The sequence below is a fragment of the Danio rerio genome, chromosome 24 (assembly GCF_049306965.1).
Source record: "Danio rerio strain Tuebingen ecotype United States chromosome 24, GRCz12tu, whole genome shotgun sequence".
NCBI lineage: Eukaryota > Metazoa > Chordata > Actinopteri > Cypriniformes > Danionidae > Danio > Danio rerio.
Genome location: NC_133199.1, coordinates 17,587,398 through 17,606,600, shown reverse-complemented (window position 1 = coordinate 17,606,600; position 19,203 = coordinate 17,587,398). Strand labels below are relative to the sequence as shown.

Sequence of the window (19,203 nt, the reverse complement as noted above, 5' to 3'; positions counted from 1 at the left end):
TAGAACCAGTGACCTTCTTGCTGTGAGGTGACAATGCTAACCACTGAGCCACCGTGTTGCCTTCCTGAGTTATATTTTGTATGAAACATTCGTTAAATTATAATTTTACTCAATATAAGGACAAAATTGTATTTTAAAGCTTTCACAAAAATGAATGTTAAAAGGAATTAATGTCAACCTCTTTATACGTTTTACAAAGTTCATCTGCTTTCTTTCACTCCCAGTGAGAGCTGATTGTAGGACATAATGCATAAACATGCCTCAAACACTAATTTGAGAACTTTAAACGTGTCTGTTGCCTCATTACAAACATATGTGGCAAATTTCACAATATACACATTAAACTAACAAATGATTTTTCATGGTGGCACTGAAATTGCTATTCGTATATCCTGCATTTTGCAAGCTGTGAACCCCCTGTGGACAAATTTGACTGCCTGCTTCAAAAAACCACCTCTTTACTTTTTTTTTTTACCTCTTCCATTTTCAAAATAAGAGTCTCCCATGCATAGTTTGTTTTATACATGCTCAAATAATTTCTGAGAAAATATTGTTGTAATCTAACTATAAACATTGTGACCAATTGAACGCAGTGAGTTTTCTGATTGGCCTGTTTTTTTCACTGGGATTTTACACTCAAGATTTTCATGACACAACAGTTTTAAAAAAAGAAGATGTTTGAGGCTCATGGCATGTTTTTTCCATGTACTGAACTTTTATTATTCAGCTATGCCTGGGTTGGACTATCCAGATTTTTTATTATATGGCACCTTTAACAATTTCTAACAATTTTTGTTTTATTTCTTCAAATACTGAACGATACACTACATTTCTAAAAGATCAACACTATTCTCCAATTTTTCTCTCCACTGTAGGTAGATACTTATTAATTACTGGCAAAAAAATACTTTACCCAGGCTAAAAGTAGAACAATGATAACCCAGGGTTATCTAAGCTGAAGCTAATTGCAGTGTGAAAAGCCCTGTTCTCATGCATTTGGGATTTTAAAATGCTCCGTTGACATCACATCTAATATTCACCCCAGGTTACTGGATCACACAGAATGAAAGGTGAAGATTTACCATTCCTAATTTCATAATTTATAGTAACAGTTTATTGTTCTTTGACAAAGCATAAACTCTGGTCGTATTCGAGACTGGGCTGTTGATCAAGTAAGTCTCAAAAACTTGAACACAGTTAACATACAAAGTTTGTGTGCTACTAAAATGTAGCAAATGTTAACATACTTTGAACCATCATTTTGTCCTACAACAGCAACTGAAAGAGTTTACAGTATTCATAACTTAATCATGTAAAGGAAAGGTCAAATCATTGAATTTAATTATGTTATAAATTGTATGATTTTTAACATGCAGTTAGTAATTATACACTGTAAAAAAGCAATTACATTTCTTAAAAAATTTAGTAAACCCGTTGCCTTAAAAGCGACTTAAAAGTTGGCTTAAAAAAGTTAGTAAATCTGTATCTTGGAACATTTAAGTTGACCTAACTTATATAATTTTTATAATTCTCCACATAGTTCAATTGTTTATTTTTACTTATAAAGTAAATCAAGTAATAGCTTTAAAAGCAACAGGTTTACACACTTTTTTTTAAGAGTTAAACTAATCCTTTTTACAGTGAACTATCAGGGAGGGCAAGGGCTTAGTGTCATTCAATTTCTTATAATATTTATGATTTATAATTAAATCTATATACAAGAAATTAGTCTTGGGTTTCATACTCTACTTAGATGTACCGTTGCTCATTTTAAGTTGATAAAGAAACATGCATCAAAATCTTAACATTAACCTGTGAATAAAAAGAGCTGAAAATCACAAATATATGCAATGTTTTAAAAAAAAAATCACTTGAACAAATAAAAAGACAACATTTGGTGGCAAAATGGCATGCACTAAAAGTCCTAATTTACATTTTTTGTGTAAATGAACAAACTTTCATGTAGTGTTCCGCAGTAATAAATAAGTAACCTTAAAAAAGGCAACACGCCAAAATGAAAAAGCGATTTCGTCCCATTTCACTTCCTTTGTTAACGGATCCACGTCCTCCTTTACATCTGTAGGCTGTTTTTGATTAATTTGTCTTTAAAATGTCCGTGTTATTATCATGCTGGTGTATATCTCCGGTCCACATTTTCATATTTCATTGAAGCCCGTTCGTACTGATCCAGGATTGCACTATTTTCAAGAAGTCTACATGATGGAGACGATGCATGATGAGAGATGAGAAAAGAAACACACAGCATTGCACATTACACAGTGTGATACACAGAAAATCATCCGAAAAGCGCACAAATACACACACGCACACACACGCACACACATACAAAGAAAATAATCATGAATTGTTTAAATACATAAAACACGTTAAATTACATCACAGCAAAAAAACATTTATAACACTGTTCTGTTTATTTGATTTAAATCTATAAAATACTAATTAAATTATAAAATCGATATCTAGTAAATGAGAAGGCTTTGTTAAAGGTGCAGTATGTAAGTTGGACACCCAGCAGTTGAACTAGATATTACATTCCTGGATCAAAACAAACGCAAGCACAGATTGACGACCAACATGAGTGATTGTGACAATCGAGCCTAAAGGTTGATTTAAATTGTGTTCAATATATAAGCAATGGTACGGAATAGAAGTAATATAAAAGTAATACAGTATTAAAATGTGTTTTTGTTCTAACCAACACCTCACATTTATATATTAGAGAGGGCTTTATTTCCTGCAGCTGAACAACAGAAAACTGGAAAGAATGACCTCAGGTACACCTCATGAAAGGCCTTGCAATGAAACGAAAGGTAATCAAAATCGACATCCAGAACCTATGATTGATAAAATTTTAAATTTTGTTCCGATTACATTTCTACCATGTGAAGTCACGTGACCCCGCTCTATCTGGTTTATACTTCTGCATCGAGTATCCGGTGTACCCTTTGAGTGGTCGCAAACTAAGTGAAAAACATTGAAAATAATTTATTTTGTTTCCAAAAGTGCAAGTTATTTATTTATTTAGAAAAAGAGACATTAGGTGTCATTTTAGACAATAGGTGTTTTAATTTAATTTATTCAATGTTAATATGTATTAAATTATTTTAGTTGGTGGTTAGTTTGTGTTTCCTTCAGTTATTTTAAAATCAAGTAATGCACCCTTCATTTAAAAAAATCTCTCACCTGTAATATGTGAGCAAATTTACTGTACAAAACCTGTGCGGGAGCAAAAAAATAAATAAATAAATAAATAAATAAAATAAAATAATCATTCATTAATCGCAATCGATTTAATATGTTCAATTAAATGAAATTTTGATTTTAGGCCAAATTGCCTAACCTCATGTGGTCTGTGCCCTAACCTCATGTGTTAAATGTTAACAATGTGATTTTGAGTGTTATTTTACATGACATTTATTGCCATACTACTGAAAGCAGCAGCAGATAGTTCACCTCAGATGGTGATAATAAAATAAACTGTTTCAAATTTAACTTTAGAACTGTGACTCAAAACCAACACATAATGGGCCTTATCATACACCCGGCGCAGTGTGGCGCAAGACGTGGCGCAATAGTCTTTGGGTAGTTTCAGCTTGGTGCAAGAGTCGTTTTGAGGCGTTGCGCTACGCTGTTTAAATGGCAAATGCATTAGCGCTCATTTGTGTGCCCATAGGCGTTCTGGTCTAGGATATATATAGGATATAATAAGATTAGATATAGGATATAAATATAAAGGATTAAAATGTTACAAAAGATATTATTTTCTAGCCTACTTAAATATGAAAAATCACTGCTTTTATGTCTTCTTCATCTCGGGAGGCTTTTTCAGTTCATTCATAACAATTTGCTTTTGCATAATGTTATTATTATTAGCAGTATTATTTATTATATTCATATTTATATTTGTTTTATTAAAAACAAGCTTAGATTCGCTTAACAAACGAAATTAATTATTTATATGCTAATAGATGTCTGTGCGTAAAGGTTTCCCTATCCAAGAGCAAATGTGAAAGTAGGTCCTTTATCTTTCATTCTTATGCAGTAGATGCTCTGTTTAACAGTTTTCTGTTAAAAAAACTGTTAACTGTTTGCTTGTAAAATGCTTATTTTTTTCACTTAGACTTACTTTGCGTCCTGTAAATAGCGAATGCGCTCTTGGCGTGACGCAGCTGGCTCTTGAAGGGAATGGGAGTTGAGACTCTAATTGGTTTATTCTCAAAACACACCTATAACTCATTAAGAAAATAAACTCAACCCTTTTAGCCCATGCGCCTTGGCGCAAAGCGCATTTTCCCGTCCGTAAATTAGCAAAAATGCGTTTTGACACGCCCTGAAACCGTTTGCCCCCTGCGTTTTGCGCTCTGCGCATGGACAGTCAAAATAGAGCCCCAAGATTTAAAATGTACATTTAATAATGTTAAAGAGGCTTAATATGTGCTAATTATATTATAAACTTTACCACATGATGGGGTCATATTCTATGCTTCTGCAGAGCTGTAAAATTTCTGGAAAATTTTAATTTCTGTCATGCTTTGTCTGGTACAAACAGCCAAATTGCTTAACACTGCGAATCTAACATCATGTATGTGTTGTTAGGACATTGGTTACATTGTAATTTGCTTACCTAATGTTTATGCTTGTAATATTTATATTATTTGCTAATTAATAACCTCATGTGGAACTCTGAATCTGCATTTCATTTCAGAGTCTGCTACTGTACACCAAAGGTCAAATTTCAGTCATGGACGCATACTTTGAGAGCATTTTCTGAATGAATGAATGAAATATGTGAAATATGCAGTTTTTAACAACAAGGCAACCTGTGGTGCTGAAATATAATTGGCTTAGCTGGTATTGGGCAGGTTTTAAGAACCAAAACAAAGACAGCTGTTCTGGCATGTACAAACATTTTCAAAGCAGAATATCTGACTTTAGTTTTTTTTTTTTTTTACTTCGCATAAACAAGAATGTTTAATTAGCATGTTTCTTCAATATCTGCAAAGATATTATGGTATTTTTATACTTTAGAAGAGTCAAAAACTTACATACAGCACCTTTATTAAATGAAATTGTAATTTAAATTGTAAACCCTAAAAAACTTTATTTAATAGAATTTTTTACTGTTTTAAAAAGATTATTCATAAGTTATATAGCTTTTTTTGTTTTCATTGGGATTTGTTTTCTTTTCTAGTTTAATATGAGGAAGAATTGAATGAAAATGGAGAAATCAACTCAACTAAAGAGACAATTTTAAATATTTTAAAACTATTAAATAGTTAAAAAAATAAAATAAATATTAAATAAATATATTAAAATAATTTAATAAATATAAAAACAAATATAAAAAGTACATAAAATGTTTTACTGGTGTGATATATTAAATTATATATGAATAAATAAATAAATAAATAAATAAATAAATAAATAAATAATGTCTATATAATAAAACACAAAAAAAGTACTAACACTTAAATGTTAAATGGAAATTTAATATTTGCATACACACATGTGCACATACACACGGCATGTTTTATGTTCCACTGAAGACATACAGATCAAAATAAACATCCTGAATAATTACATATTTATTTGCTCATATAAACAACAATTAAACAATTTTGTTTCACTATTTTTGAATGAGAAAAAATACACAAGACAAACATATGCATAGTGTTGTTTTTCGAATACCACACATTTTCTAAACATCCTTTCAGAAGTTGTTTAATGTCTATTTTAATATCCTGAGTAATAAAAATAAAATCAACAAACCTGTTGCATGCACATCAGAATGTGATACAGTAACATACAAAACAAATGAAATGACAAGCAACATATAAAATGACCTCATTAATAAGCAAGATGGTCACTTTCTAATGATGACCATCTCAATGGCAGTGATGAAGGCATTTTGATGAAACAAAAAATTAAATAAATAAATAACAAGAAAACACTGACTCACAGTGACTAGACTAGACAGACATTTACACAGATGAAATTGAGTGTGTTTAAAGTGTCTTACCTTCAGATTGTCTGTTACACTCTAGTTGTGTTGTACTCAGATTCATGTTTGTTTAGAGACCCAATGAGGCAGAACCTGGAATATCATCGCTTGTATGTTTAATATCATGTTACATGTTGCAGAATGAATTATAATGCACATTTCATTTGTCTGCGCTCTGGTTCTCTCCAGTCCTCTCAAAGGAGCAGAACAATATCAATCAGTTTCTCTTTTGTTAATACTGAAATAATAAACACTTTGAGCTATTTTATAAGTTCTCAATGTCCTTTTCTTCTTGACATGCTGAATTGATTCATGCATGTGGACAGGGTTAAATCAGAAGCCTTTTTGACAATTTTAAACATTTTCTAACTCTATGAAACCACTGTAAAAAAAATTGGTGTTATGAACTCAGTCTTTATGCAGCATGAATGTGTTATTCAGTGGTGGTCAAGTTCAGTCCTGAAGAGTCACAGCCTGGATAAAACAAGATAACCTAGATAAAAACTCACAGTTGCGTTTTATTTAACAGTATGTGTCCTTGGCATGTACTTACCAAGTACATAACTAAGAATATACTGGGTTATGGTGATAACTATTGAATATGGGTAACTATCTAAAAACTTTTATGGGGTTTCAATTTTAACTTGAAGCGGATCTTTTCAATTTTTGCAAAAAATAGCAATAAAATGGAGAGCAGTTGACTGTAGTATTGGTAATCTAGTAACCAACAGTAAACAATGCAAAAATAATAAAGACATTTTATTGGTGTTTACCGTGAGTGTTATGTTGGCTTTGTCAGAGTTTATTTATTAAATGCATTATCATCTTCGATTTTTCACATTTATCCTTTTTTGCATTTTTTTTTATTGAAGGATTAAAGTGTTTCTTGTGCTAATCTTCAAAATGCGCATTATAGGACACCTATGATGAAAATCATCTTTTGAAAGCTGTTTGGACAGAACTGTGTGTGGAAATAGTGCATCCAGACATATTGGGGTGATATAAAGACAATAAGTCTTTTTTTTAAATTTCCTGATGTTAAAAGAGAATCCAAATCCCTCCCATTTTGAGTCCCACTGCATCAAAATGTAGAAGTGCAGTTTCCCCGCCCACCGAATTGATTTACAGTCTCGTATTAACATGTCTCCATACTAATGGGTATAATCTAGTGCTGTCAATCGATAAAAAAAATGAACCAATTAATCGCACCTTCTTGAAAATTCATCACGATTAATCACATTAAAAAGACTAAAACTTGTAATTTTGGCTAATCAAATGTCAAATTTATGTAAACACAAGACAAAAACTGTTTACATTCAAAATATAATTCATTATTAGAATTTTTGTTTAACTTGTAACACAGATTTTTTCATGTAAACAACATACCCACAATAAACCATCAATATCCTGGCATGACAGCCATATTTATTACAGAAACTAAAACACAGGCATGTTAGTGCTATTTAACTTTCAAATCAATCAATGCCAATAAAGAAAACCTTCTAAGTGGACTGCAAAAAAAAAAAAAAAAGCCAAACTTTACAAAAGTTGCGTTAAGGCGGGAAACACGTTAAACTTAATAAAAAATCAGAGGCCTCATGCTGAAAGGCAGAGGAATGCGTTGACATTGACAGCTCATCTGGCACTTCATTTACATGGACACCAATACTCCGATTTTAATATGATTAAGATAAGACTCTTATTAAAAGTCTACCATGCAAAAGCAGCAATTCCTGATTACCTTAAAGGACCACAGAGTCACGAAATGCGGAGGTTTTTCTTTCCGTTCGCTATGCGGTGTCAAATTCCATTAAAACAAAAGTCGAAAGTTAAAAATGAAAAATACGAAATTAGATGAAACTCTGGAGAAAACGCTGGAGAGCCTGGTTATGCGACATTATTTTACACTGAAACTTGCCTTAAAAAGTGCTTCCTTGGTCTTATCCATATTTTTTTAACATGTAGAACACACCACGGCAACAACAGGAAATAAAAAAAACTGCAACTGCATATATTTTGTTAATTATTTTAACGCTTAAATTATTTTAAATTAATCGCATGCGTTAATGCACTAATTTTGACAGCACTAGTATAATCATATCCACAAGACAGGGCATGCACAAAGCAACTGGGATTAAAAGATCTGTTCAGCTCTCGGTGATCATCAATCATCATGAAATGTGATCAAAAATGAGTTTTACAAGTTTAAAGCATTTTTAAACAGTGAATGTTTGTAATGAATTACAGCGATTTTACCGTCTTTATCACCACAGCCATATGTCAGAACAATTATAAAAGACGATTTAATTTTGATTTGTGGACATTAAATAGGGTTTATTTTGAACATTACCATAATGGATATCCATACAGCAGTGGATATTAAGGTGTATCCTTTTACATTTGCCATGCAAAAACTGTGTGAAGTTTAGTTTGTGTATGTGTGTCTGTGTGCGCACACTTTGCAAAGTCATTGTGTGTGACTCATTGTTGCAGAATTAACTTCACAACAATTACATCAAATAATCATTGGGAAAGTTCTTATTTTTTTACAAAAGTTACATAAGACCTGCTTCTGCCATGTCTTTCACTGTGCTGTTTATCTGACGGAGCCGAGGCGAAGATTGAGGCACACTCTGACAAGCACGTGGGAACGGTGGTCGGAGAGAACTAGCATTAAAAGGCACAGGCCACAAAAACAGCTTCAGTTCAAAGCAGAACATTCCAATATTCTGAAAGGTATAATAAATAATCTGATGGGGGTTTTGAGCTGAAAGTTTACAGACACATTCTGGAGACACAAAAGACATATTAAATCTTGAAAAAAGGGGTAAAATAGGTGCCCTTTAACTCTGGGTGATGGACACCCAGCTGTGATAATAAGTACATAGCATGTACATACAAAACAGGACTGTAAAATACACTCTCAGAAATAAAGGCATGAGAGCTGTCACTGTAGTTCATTCCTAAAGACACATATATTAGTACCAAAAAAAGTACAATAATGTACCTCTTGAAATTTTAGGTACTAACTTGTACCTTTAAAATATCAATATGGATCCCCCTATAGTGACAAGTCTTGTAACTTTATACCTGGGTGTGCTGACAAACTCAACTGTGTAGCTTTCTAGTAACTCATAGACCAAGATTAGCTTTTCCATATGATTTTTACTGGGGTAGAAGAGGAACTTCACTTGATTGTGGCTCTTCAGGACTGAACTATGCCACCCTTATTTGAACATCAAAGTGCCCTTATTATGCTATTTCAGATATTACCTTTCATGCAGTGCGCAATGTAGCTGCTTATGAATGCAAAAGATCGGCAAAGATTTAAATATCAAAGTTCAGGATAAATGAAATTAAAGTCTTTACACTCTGAATCCAAAATTTTTGTATACATTTTTTCATATTCTCTATATTAAAATTGTGTCATGTAACTTTGCACACATCCAAAAAATCTTCAAGCAGTGAGGAGGATTTTTGTCCTCTCTCCTCTTAAAGAGATAGTTCACCCAAAACTGGCAAATTGTGTCATCATTTACACACAAACATTACAAACATGCTTAAGTTTCCTTCTTCTGATGATATTTAGAAAAGTCCTGGAAACACAACCATTAATATCCATAGTGCATGCTTTTCCTATGGAAATTAATAATGTGGCTACCAGTTTCTAATATTCTTCACAATATCGTGTGTATCTAACGTTTTGTAGAAAAAAAATATAATAAAAATGACATTTTCTGCACTATATTCTGCACTTTGTCAAAAAAGTTCTCTGTGCTGCATCCAACAGACTTTGGCTTTTGTTTGTATGGCGGCTCTGATCTTTCAAAACATCTCTTAAAATGCTTTAGATGTGAAAAACTGAAGAAATAATTTTTTTTTTTTTTTTTTTTTAACAGGCGAAAGACAGAATGAAATCAGATTAATTTTCAGTTTTAGCTTTATTTATTTATTTATTTATTTATTTTTAAACATGCAAACATTTCAGATGCATGTTTTTTAAACTTCAAAAATAAGTTTTTTATCTTAAAAGAAAGAAGGATTGTTTACTCTAGCCTGCAAACAATAACCATGTTTCTACAATTTTGCCAGCACAAGCCAGGGTTTACAATAGCCACAGAGCTTCAGAAATAAGCCCAAATCATACTGTGTTTAAAATGTTGGAGCAGTGACCTTACAGCACTGCTCTAAAACCTGCCCGAAGCACACTTCTCTGGAACATATATCATCATGTAGCATCATATAATTCCACCAGCTATGAGAAAATTAATGACAACGACTGTATATAGATAAGCACATTTGGTCTACAAACTTAGACCCAATCCCAATTTTATTTTTGTCCTTGTCCTGAGTGGCCCCAAAGTGTGAAGGGGAAGCGCTTCAAAATTTACCCCTAAGAAATGGTACAGCACTACAACACCTGCACCCTTCATCATATGTCATCGCAATCACTTGCTTCATATGAGATCAAAGATTGCATTGCATTGCATTATTTTTAGGTATTTATCTTCAGGAAATCACAGAAGGCATATATCATGTTATCATACAGATATATATATATATATGGATATAATGTGGCAAAAAGCTTGTAACTGCACTGTGCACTTACACCGTGGCAATATTAATCTATGTAAACACACAGGAGTTATTAATAAAACATGAGTGTGATTATGAACATATTAAAACATGTAATAGTTTGTTGTAAAAAATAGTAATAATGACAATAAATACTAATTTGTGGATCTCCTTACTTCTGTGTGCAGCCATGCTGCCGCTGTTTATGGTGTATTCTGGAAAATGTTTTTACCCCTGGCTTACGAGTGTGGTCCTGGAAAATCTGAGTTTGAAGGGGTATCTAGCTCTTTCCCGTAGCCCTACTCCTTTAAGCTAAAGAGAATTGGAACACCCCTACCCCTTCACATGAACTTGCAAAACGAGGGTTAGGGGTAAGGGGAAGGGTTAAGGTGTAAAATTAGGATTGGGCTTTAGCCTTCTATATCAACATATGACCAGTAGTTGATTTTTTGTCCTCCAAAACCAAACTAGGACCCTTTGAAAAGCATAATAAGGGCGTTTAAAATTTAAATATTGAAATGTGGTAGTTTTAGCTGATAGTGAGCTGTAAACATGCAACAGACACCTTCTTAAAGGGATAGCCCACCCAAAAATTAAAAGTCTATCATCTTTTATTCACTGCTCTTGTTTCAAGCCTGTTTGTGTTTGTTTCTTCTGTTGAACACAAAATAAGATATTTTGCTATATTTTGGAAACCAGAGCGAGATTAATTGAAATGAAATTGATATTGTGATTCAGCAAAAGATGTGATTCTCATTCACATGTTGTCAGGGAAATACAGCTCTGTGATCACTAGAAAATATCCTTTAAAGACCAGAGGGCACAATTGTGTGGAAACAGCAAATATGTTACAAAGAAGAGCAATGGTTTTTATTGATTTTTTTATTGTGTTTTATTGATTTGACCTGACTAATAAACACACAGCTATGGATTAATAGCAAACACTCGACTGAAGATATGAGGCGAGTTCAAAACAATTGTGTAATTGAATGTGGTATTTTTGCATGCTTCAAGATCAGCACCAACACAAAGTGTTCACTGAGAAGTGATTCAAGCAGCTGTCTAATTGCAGAACGATTCCCTTTAATTGAAATATTTCCTTTTGAAAATAAGCAGGATTTTTTATTTTTTAAATTTTTTTGTGTAGCTTGTCAGTGAACCATGGTTCTGTTTTGAAAACACTACTCCATTTGAAAGCAGGTGCTGGAGATTTACTGCTGATTACAAAGCTAATTTTCCTAGGGATGCACCGATACTACTTTTCTAGAACTATTCCGATTCTGATTATTGACCGATACAGACCCGATCCCGATACTGTTTTGTTTTTACATAAAACAGTTTCCATAGTTCTTGTGATAAACTCAAATAATATATCTTTTTTTAGTAAAAATACCATACCCATAGGCCTACTGTATATGACAGACCACACAGCGTCAAAACACAACGGGTCAGTTAAATAAAATATTAATATAAATAAAATTACAGTTAAATATTCACAGTTTCAGAGTAGTCTATACATCAAGGCACATTTTTGCGCCTGTAAACTTTAACATGCAGATGAAGTCAGTTTTTTTTTTTTTTTTTTTTTTTTTTTACCTTCAGCTAATTTAAAATTTGGAGGTTTACTTTTGACTAATGTGGGGAACTGGTGTGCACAGCACTGTCACTGACAGAGAGCGTGAGTGTGGGCAAAAGCTGAGAGAGCAAGTGCTTACGACACAGAGAGCGCGTGAGAGAGGCCTCAGTCATTTCTACCACTGATTGGGATAGGTGCATCCCTAGATTTTACTGCCAAAATGCACATGAAAATAGTCTTTGATTATTTGTGGAGCCTTCCCAGTAGTTACTGGCTTCCATAGTATTTTACTGGCTTTTGGTGGCTACAATTTTCCAACATTTCTCAAAATATGTTAATTGGTGCTCAACAGAAAAGGGAAACTCATAAAGTTTTTCACCTTGATGAGTAAATTTAGATTTTGGGGTGAACTATTCCTTATTAAGCATTAAGTCTGAATATCTAAGAATTTTAAAAGCTCTAATTATGACAGCTATCTCCCAGTTAAATAAAAGAGAATATTAAAGCAAAAGAAGAGAGAGAATGAAACAAACAAAAAGAAAAATCAATGAGTAGCTGAGCAGAGGAGCTAAAGGAATAAAATAAAAGTGGGAGTAAAACTGTTCTAAAAGATGCACTGTAATGGACATTTCTCATCAAAACAACAACAATAACAAACAAAAAAAATCAATATATACTAACCGCTGCACTGCTTTCTCATGTCTGGACAGTCTGTGGCTGGTAGTGGGCACTTCCTCCAACTCATCGTCCAGCTCACAGGCATCAGTGGCATCTTGGGAGTAAGTGTGTCTCATGACCAGAATGTTCCTGCGGTTGGTTTGGGGAGGAAGCGGTCGCATGGGTTGGGGTGGCAGGTCAGTCAAGATGGCCGCCGCTGCCGCGTCACGTGCGCTCAGGTTGGTGCGACTTCCCTTGTTGCTGGAGATCTGTGAGGAGCCGCAATGATGCTCGTGGATGCAGCGTGAAGATGCGCGCCTGAGTTTGTGGTAGCTCTCAAAATCTTCTGCCAGCTCGGCCAGGTCTGCAGATGTGGCGGCAGCGCTACGTAGGGTACACAGTTCGTAATGGGGTGGCTCCTGAAACACTTCCTGGAACATGGTTGGGTCAAAATCTTCTCGCCTTAGAATGTATTTTTTCCGTGGTTGCTTGATTTGAACAATCACTGATACGATTAGTAGAATCAGGACGATGCAGCATGTGACGCCGATGATGGTGCCATTGGTGTTGTTGAGGCTGTCGAGAATGTTTGCTTTCCGCTTTTCTGGAAAACATATACAGTAACAGGAAGGTGATGAATTGTTAATACGGGTGTGTCGAGGCAGGTTACTTTCTGTTGAAACTGTTGTATTGGAGAGATTACAAACAGGACGCAGAAGTAGTAGATCATTGTAATGGGAGAGGGCTGACGTTTATGTAGCACAGTGAGTGTATAACATCTGTGCTGGCTCTGGTTCAGTGAAGTGGAGTGTTTGTGCTTAGAGGTACAGACACAAATACTGAGTGATGATTTGTGGCTTTTATAATGCACTTTTAACAAACAAACTATATAGAGCCGGTAGAAATCCTCATACCCTGTTAAAATCTATACCTTTTCACACAATACACCATTTATCTATATATTATTGTATTAAGATGAAAAACTTCAAATATTATTTAAATATCCTTTTTGTATATAGTATTTAAAATATACATTTAGTGATATTTATTTTATATACAATTTCTCTGCTTAAAGGTGCAGTATGTAAGTTTGACACCCAGTGGTTGAATTAGGTATTGCAATTCCGGAGCAAACCAAATGCAAGCACAGGTTGCCAAATTTAGGAAAAACAGTAGCGAGTCTGACGATCGATATGTTCTATATAAAAGCAACAGCAAGTGATAGAAGGAATATTTACCATATGAAAAGGAGTTTTTGTTCTAACCAACACCTTAAATTGCTAAATTAGAAACAGCTTCTATTTATTGTAACTGAATAAAAGAAAATTGACAATAATCATCTCAGGTACACCTTATGTGCTTTATTCAGTGTTAAATGCTAACAATGTGAGTGCCATTTTACATGACATTTATTGCTATACTACTGAAAGCAGCAGCAGATAGTTCACCTCAGATCTTGAAAATAAAATAAACCGTTTGAAATTGAACTTTAGTACACTGAATCAAAACCAACTCATATCAATAATGTTAAAAAGGTTTAATATGTATTAATTAGATAATCAATCTTACCATTTCATGGGTGAGTGCATATTCTGTGTTTCTGAATGGCTGTATTGAAATTTCTGTTGTGTTTCGTCTGATGCAAACAGCCAAATTGCTTATCACTGTAAATCTTGTCACATAGTGTCAGGGTTCTGCCACTCTGGTCTTGTAAATTCTTGTTTTGGTGGCAGAGTCCAGACATTAAATCTGTCTTGTCCTATATGCTATGCTCGGCTCGAGTTTTTTGTCAGATCGAGCACTCGTTTTCTGTCATTGTGTGTGTCTCTGTGTGCACGCTGACGTAGGTGCGCCCAGACCGTGCGCCCAGTTCGTCATCGTCATTCGTCTTTTGTTTATTTGTTTTGTTAATGTTTTCCTCCTCGGGGTAGTTTGTTTTGCTGTTTTTGCCTTTTATTTTATTTAATTAAAAATAAGTACTTATTTACCCTGCACTTGGGTCATCGCTTCTTTTTCCCCAACCCCCGACTGTGACACATAGTGTGTTGTTAGGACACAGGGTTACAATGTAACCTGCTCACCTAATGTTTACGCTTGTAATATTTATATTATTTCATAATTAATAACCTCATGTGGAACACTGAATCTGTATCTCATTTCAGAGTCTGCTACTGTACAACAGAGATCGCATTTCGATTGTGTATGAATTCTCTGAGAGCCTTCATGACTGAATAAATCAAATATGCTTTTTTCTATCAAGGCAACCCATGGTGCTGAATATAATTGGCCAAAACAAAGACAGCCGCTCTGGCACAGAATGCACATTTATTAATGTAAATTAACAGAGTACCAATATTTATATAATTTAATTTAACTGACTATTTAACGCTGGTAAAAACTGACAAAAATCCACAGATTCATTCTAATTATTCACTCATTCATTTTTCCTTTGGCTAAGTCCATTTATTTACCAGGGGTCACCACCAGAGGCGAGTTAAATTTGCTTCGTTACATTTACTTGAGTAAAATTATTGGGTAACGCATACTTTTTGAGTACATTTAAATATGTGTACTTTTACTCTAACTCAAGTAAATTATTAAAGAAAAATCATTACTCTTACTTCGCTACATTTAGCAGCGTTCCTCCGTTACTGTCAAGTGATAATAAATATGATCCATATGTTTTGTTTGGAAATATTGCGAGGCGCCGCCAAGGAGAGGTTATGTCGCAAGAGGTCGCTATAGAGACTCGTCTCCCGATTTCGATTGAGCGCACGTGCCTGTGTTGAATGATGGCTGACGAGGGAGACGTGTGAGGTATACTGCAGTCACGCCATGGCCATCTGATGTTCCGAGAAGGACGGTCGTGCTGTCTGTGTAGTGAGTTTATCGAACCAGGTCACCCGGCCTCAAGTTCAGTCTTTTTTTACTCTAGGATGTCAACAATAGTCTGATAATGCGATGCACGCACAGTACATTGAATGAACATCGCAGCCTATGCATGAATTCCAGCTCCAACCAGAAAAAAGTAGTGGTAAGTGTCAAAATTATCACAAATTAAACCTTATTCATGATAACTATGCAGGCCCATAGCTATGGGGGTTTGGGTAGTTGGAAAAACCCACCCCTCAATGACAAAGGTCCAGAATTTGTCCCATACATGAGTTCATTTGTCTTATTTTGACTGCTATGCCATCATATATAGTAAATTAATCCATTGAAAAAGGCTTTAAGACAAGGGAAAATCCTACATTGAAATTAATGTGAAAACTAATATGGCTATTTTTGTTATCTATGAATATTCAGTCAAATCAAATGTACTTTTTACAAATGTATTTTTTTTACTGCGCCAGTAGGTAGTGCTAAATAAATAAAATCAAAAGTAATTAAGTACTTGAGTAATTTTTTTTTCATAAGGTACTTTTTTACTCTTACTCAAGTAACTTTTAAGATTGTTACTTTTACTTTTACTTGAGTAAAAAAAATTGCAAGTACTTGTACTCTTACTTGAGTACAGATTTTGGATACTCTACCCACTTCTCATCACCACAGCAGAATAAACCACCAATTTATCCAGCACATGTTTTACACAGCAGATGGCCTTTCAGCTGCAACCTAGTACTAGAAAACATCCATACACACTCAATCACACACAAACACTTTCCTCTATCAAAATGAAGAACAATAAAAACTCACATTAAACACTTAGCTATACCACCACTTCCCTCCTGGGGTCACCAGCATTATTTCCAACATTCATTTAATTTAGATTATGTGAAATAAAAGCACAGGTAAAGTCAAACTGCAAGTTATTATTCAAATGGAGCCTGAGCCACAGTCAGTCACAATCACATTTACAAATGAATTTCTCATGGCCAGCCTATATTTCCCGGCAGCATTAACAATCAATGAAGGTCTAAGGGCTTTATAACAACATGTTTTTTTTCTTAACAGCTGTGGGTTTGTAAGGCCATATATATTTTACTGGCAAGCAATCAAGCAGGGCAAACATCAAGACAATGCTTCTACGCAAGAATTGATATTCATTTAAAAGTGAAGTATGATTTTAATGTTCAAATAAATTCTCTTAACTCAGTTCATTGTTTATTGATTACACAATTCAGAGGTCAATGCCCCAGAAATGAGTAAACAGAGACTCCTGGGTGCCATCAAATCTGTCAATCAATTTCTAGCTCAACCAATAGCAAGTTTAGGATGTGGTTCCATCCACAAAAAAGTGTTTAACTGGTAAGCTTAGAAGCGTAATTCAACATTTGCTTATTTGCCATGATGAAAGAAATAAAAAAAACAAAAACAGATCAACATCACTGGGGCTTTTACAAGATGGAGAAATTGGATGAAATATTTGGCTTTAATTGTTAAGCTCAACCTGCAGGCTGTTTTCACTGTTTGCAACATGTCAGTTTGTTATTGTTAAAATGTAAAAAATAAAATAAAATAAAAATGAAAAAATTGTAAAACATTCTGAGGATAGGAAACAATCTTTTCAAAGTAAAGGAAATAGCATTTATTTTGGATCTTGTGGGATCCTTTTTATTTATTTGTTGGTCCCCAAGAGAAAAAAAGGCCTGGGTTGGGATGAAGAGATAAAATAAACAGTCTGTATAGACCATTTTGAAGGATGTAAACAATAATAATGGTAGAGACTGGTGGGAAACACTGGCTTTACAGTATTTATTTTCTTTTGCTTAGTCAATTCATTCCACCAGGTTGGAACATTAAAGGTGAATGTCCTTGTGATGGCAGGCACAAAAACCTGAACTTTTAGGGCTGTGACAGCAACTTGAATTTGATGCAAGCGCCAATTGGCAGCCACTGATGAATAAAGGTGTGACATGCACTCTTTCATTTTATGAAAAAAGTTCATTAAAGACCAGTCTCCCTGCTGAATTCGGAAGCAGCAGCAGAGGCTTGATGGTGTTGTTTGGGAGGCCAGCCAACATAGCATTGCAATAGTCCAGCCTGGACAGGACAAGGGCTCAGATAAGCAGTTTAGCAGCATGTTTTGATAAGAAACCTCTGTTTTTCCCGATGTTATGTTGTGCAAATCTACAAATCTACAAAAATGGTCCGTTGCAGCAATGTGATCACTAAATTTCGAGTAGGGTCTGTCTGTGGATTGCAAAAACAGGGGCATAACATAAAGGGGCCTTAGGGGCGTAACTTATGTTATATGTTAGAAACGTATCTTAAAGTTATGGAGACATGTCAAAACTATGTTGTTGGCAAGACGGCGCTGTAGATTAGCTATTAATGTCTACACCTACTCCATACCTAAACCCAACCTTCACAATAATAGGTGTCTCTACCTACCACTACCCAAAACCAAACAATGATCGTTATTAATGTCTACACCCCAACCCTTAACCCAATCATCACAGTTATTAACGTCTACACCTTCCCAACCCTAAACCCAACCATCATAGTTGTTAATGCACAGCCGAGAGATGTGGAGGCTTTCATACTTGACGTGCCGTTGTTTTTTTTGTTTTTTTCAACCACAGTAGGCGACGCTGAGTAGGCTAACTGTTGTGAAAAAATGGATGACGAAGTCAGTGAGTGGAGTTGCATGGTGTAGTAGCTAAATGAATGAATATAATAATATATCAAAGTAATGGTTGTGGATAAATTTGGAGAAAACTTATGAAAACATTTGATGAAAATGTTACGTTTTTCCGCCATCTCGCATGGTTAAATGGGATTTTGATATCAGCAAGTTATACCTTTAACTTACTACAGGTTATGCCCTTTCATCTTACACCCCTGTGTAAGATGAAAAGCTGGTTATCAAGAACCACTTCTTGATTCTTGTGTCCTGGAAGAATTATTTTCCGAGGTGCCCAGCTACATGGTGAAGTTGTGGATAAGCATTTGAATGACAGACCCCAAGTGAATCCACACAAATAGACAAAAGAAGTGGCCCAAGAACAGAGCCTTAAGGGACCCCAGTGGCAGGAGGGTGTGGCTTAGATATTTCACCCATCCAAAAAACCATGAAAACCTTTCTGAGAGATACAAGTACAACCTTGGAAATGTGGTTCCTGAGATGGCCATTGAGGGTTGCCAATAGAATGTGTCACTGTATCAAAAGGAGCAAATAAATCCAGCAAGATGAGAACTGAGAATATGGATGGAGCTCTTGCGAGTCTCAGAGATTCCACAACTGAACGCTGAGTAGTCTCAGTGCAGTGTCCGCTTTTGATACCAGACTGGTTTCATACAGATTTCAACAGACTGATTACATACAGAATTCAGTAGACACATGATTTGTTCCTGTGCCTATACAAATCTTAGAGAAAAATCTGAAACTCAACAGGAATTTTTTTCAAACTCTTAGAGATTTAATATGATC

The 19,203-nt window shown here is 34.6% G+C and overlaps 1 protein-coding gene across 3 annotated transcripts in view; it reads right to left on the bottom strand.

Annotated features, from left to right (window-relative positions):
• Positions 1–19,203, bottom strand: part of neto1l (neuropilin (NRP) and tolloid (TLL)-like 1, like) — a 239,150-nt gene that overhangs the window by 2,165 nt on the left and 217,782 nt on the right. Inside the window, exons 9-11 of one of the 3 annotated variants that reach the window (XM_021470299.3) lie at positions 12,855–13,434; positions 6,041–6,115; positions 1,092–2,213 (exon numbers count right to left, since the gene is read on the bottom strand). In XM_021470299.3, coding sequence (XP_021325974.1) covers positions 6,055–6,115; positions 12,855–13,434 — 641 coding nt within the window. In that variant the 3' untranslated portion in view covers positions 1,092–2,213; positions 6,041–6,054. Of the gene's footprint in view, positions 1–1,091; positions 2,214–6,040; positions 6,116–12,854; positions 13,435–19,203 lie in introns of those variants that run through there. The other 2 variants (XM_005162662.6, XM_021470298.3) reach the window with 2 other exon arrangements.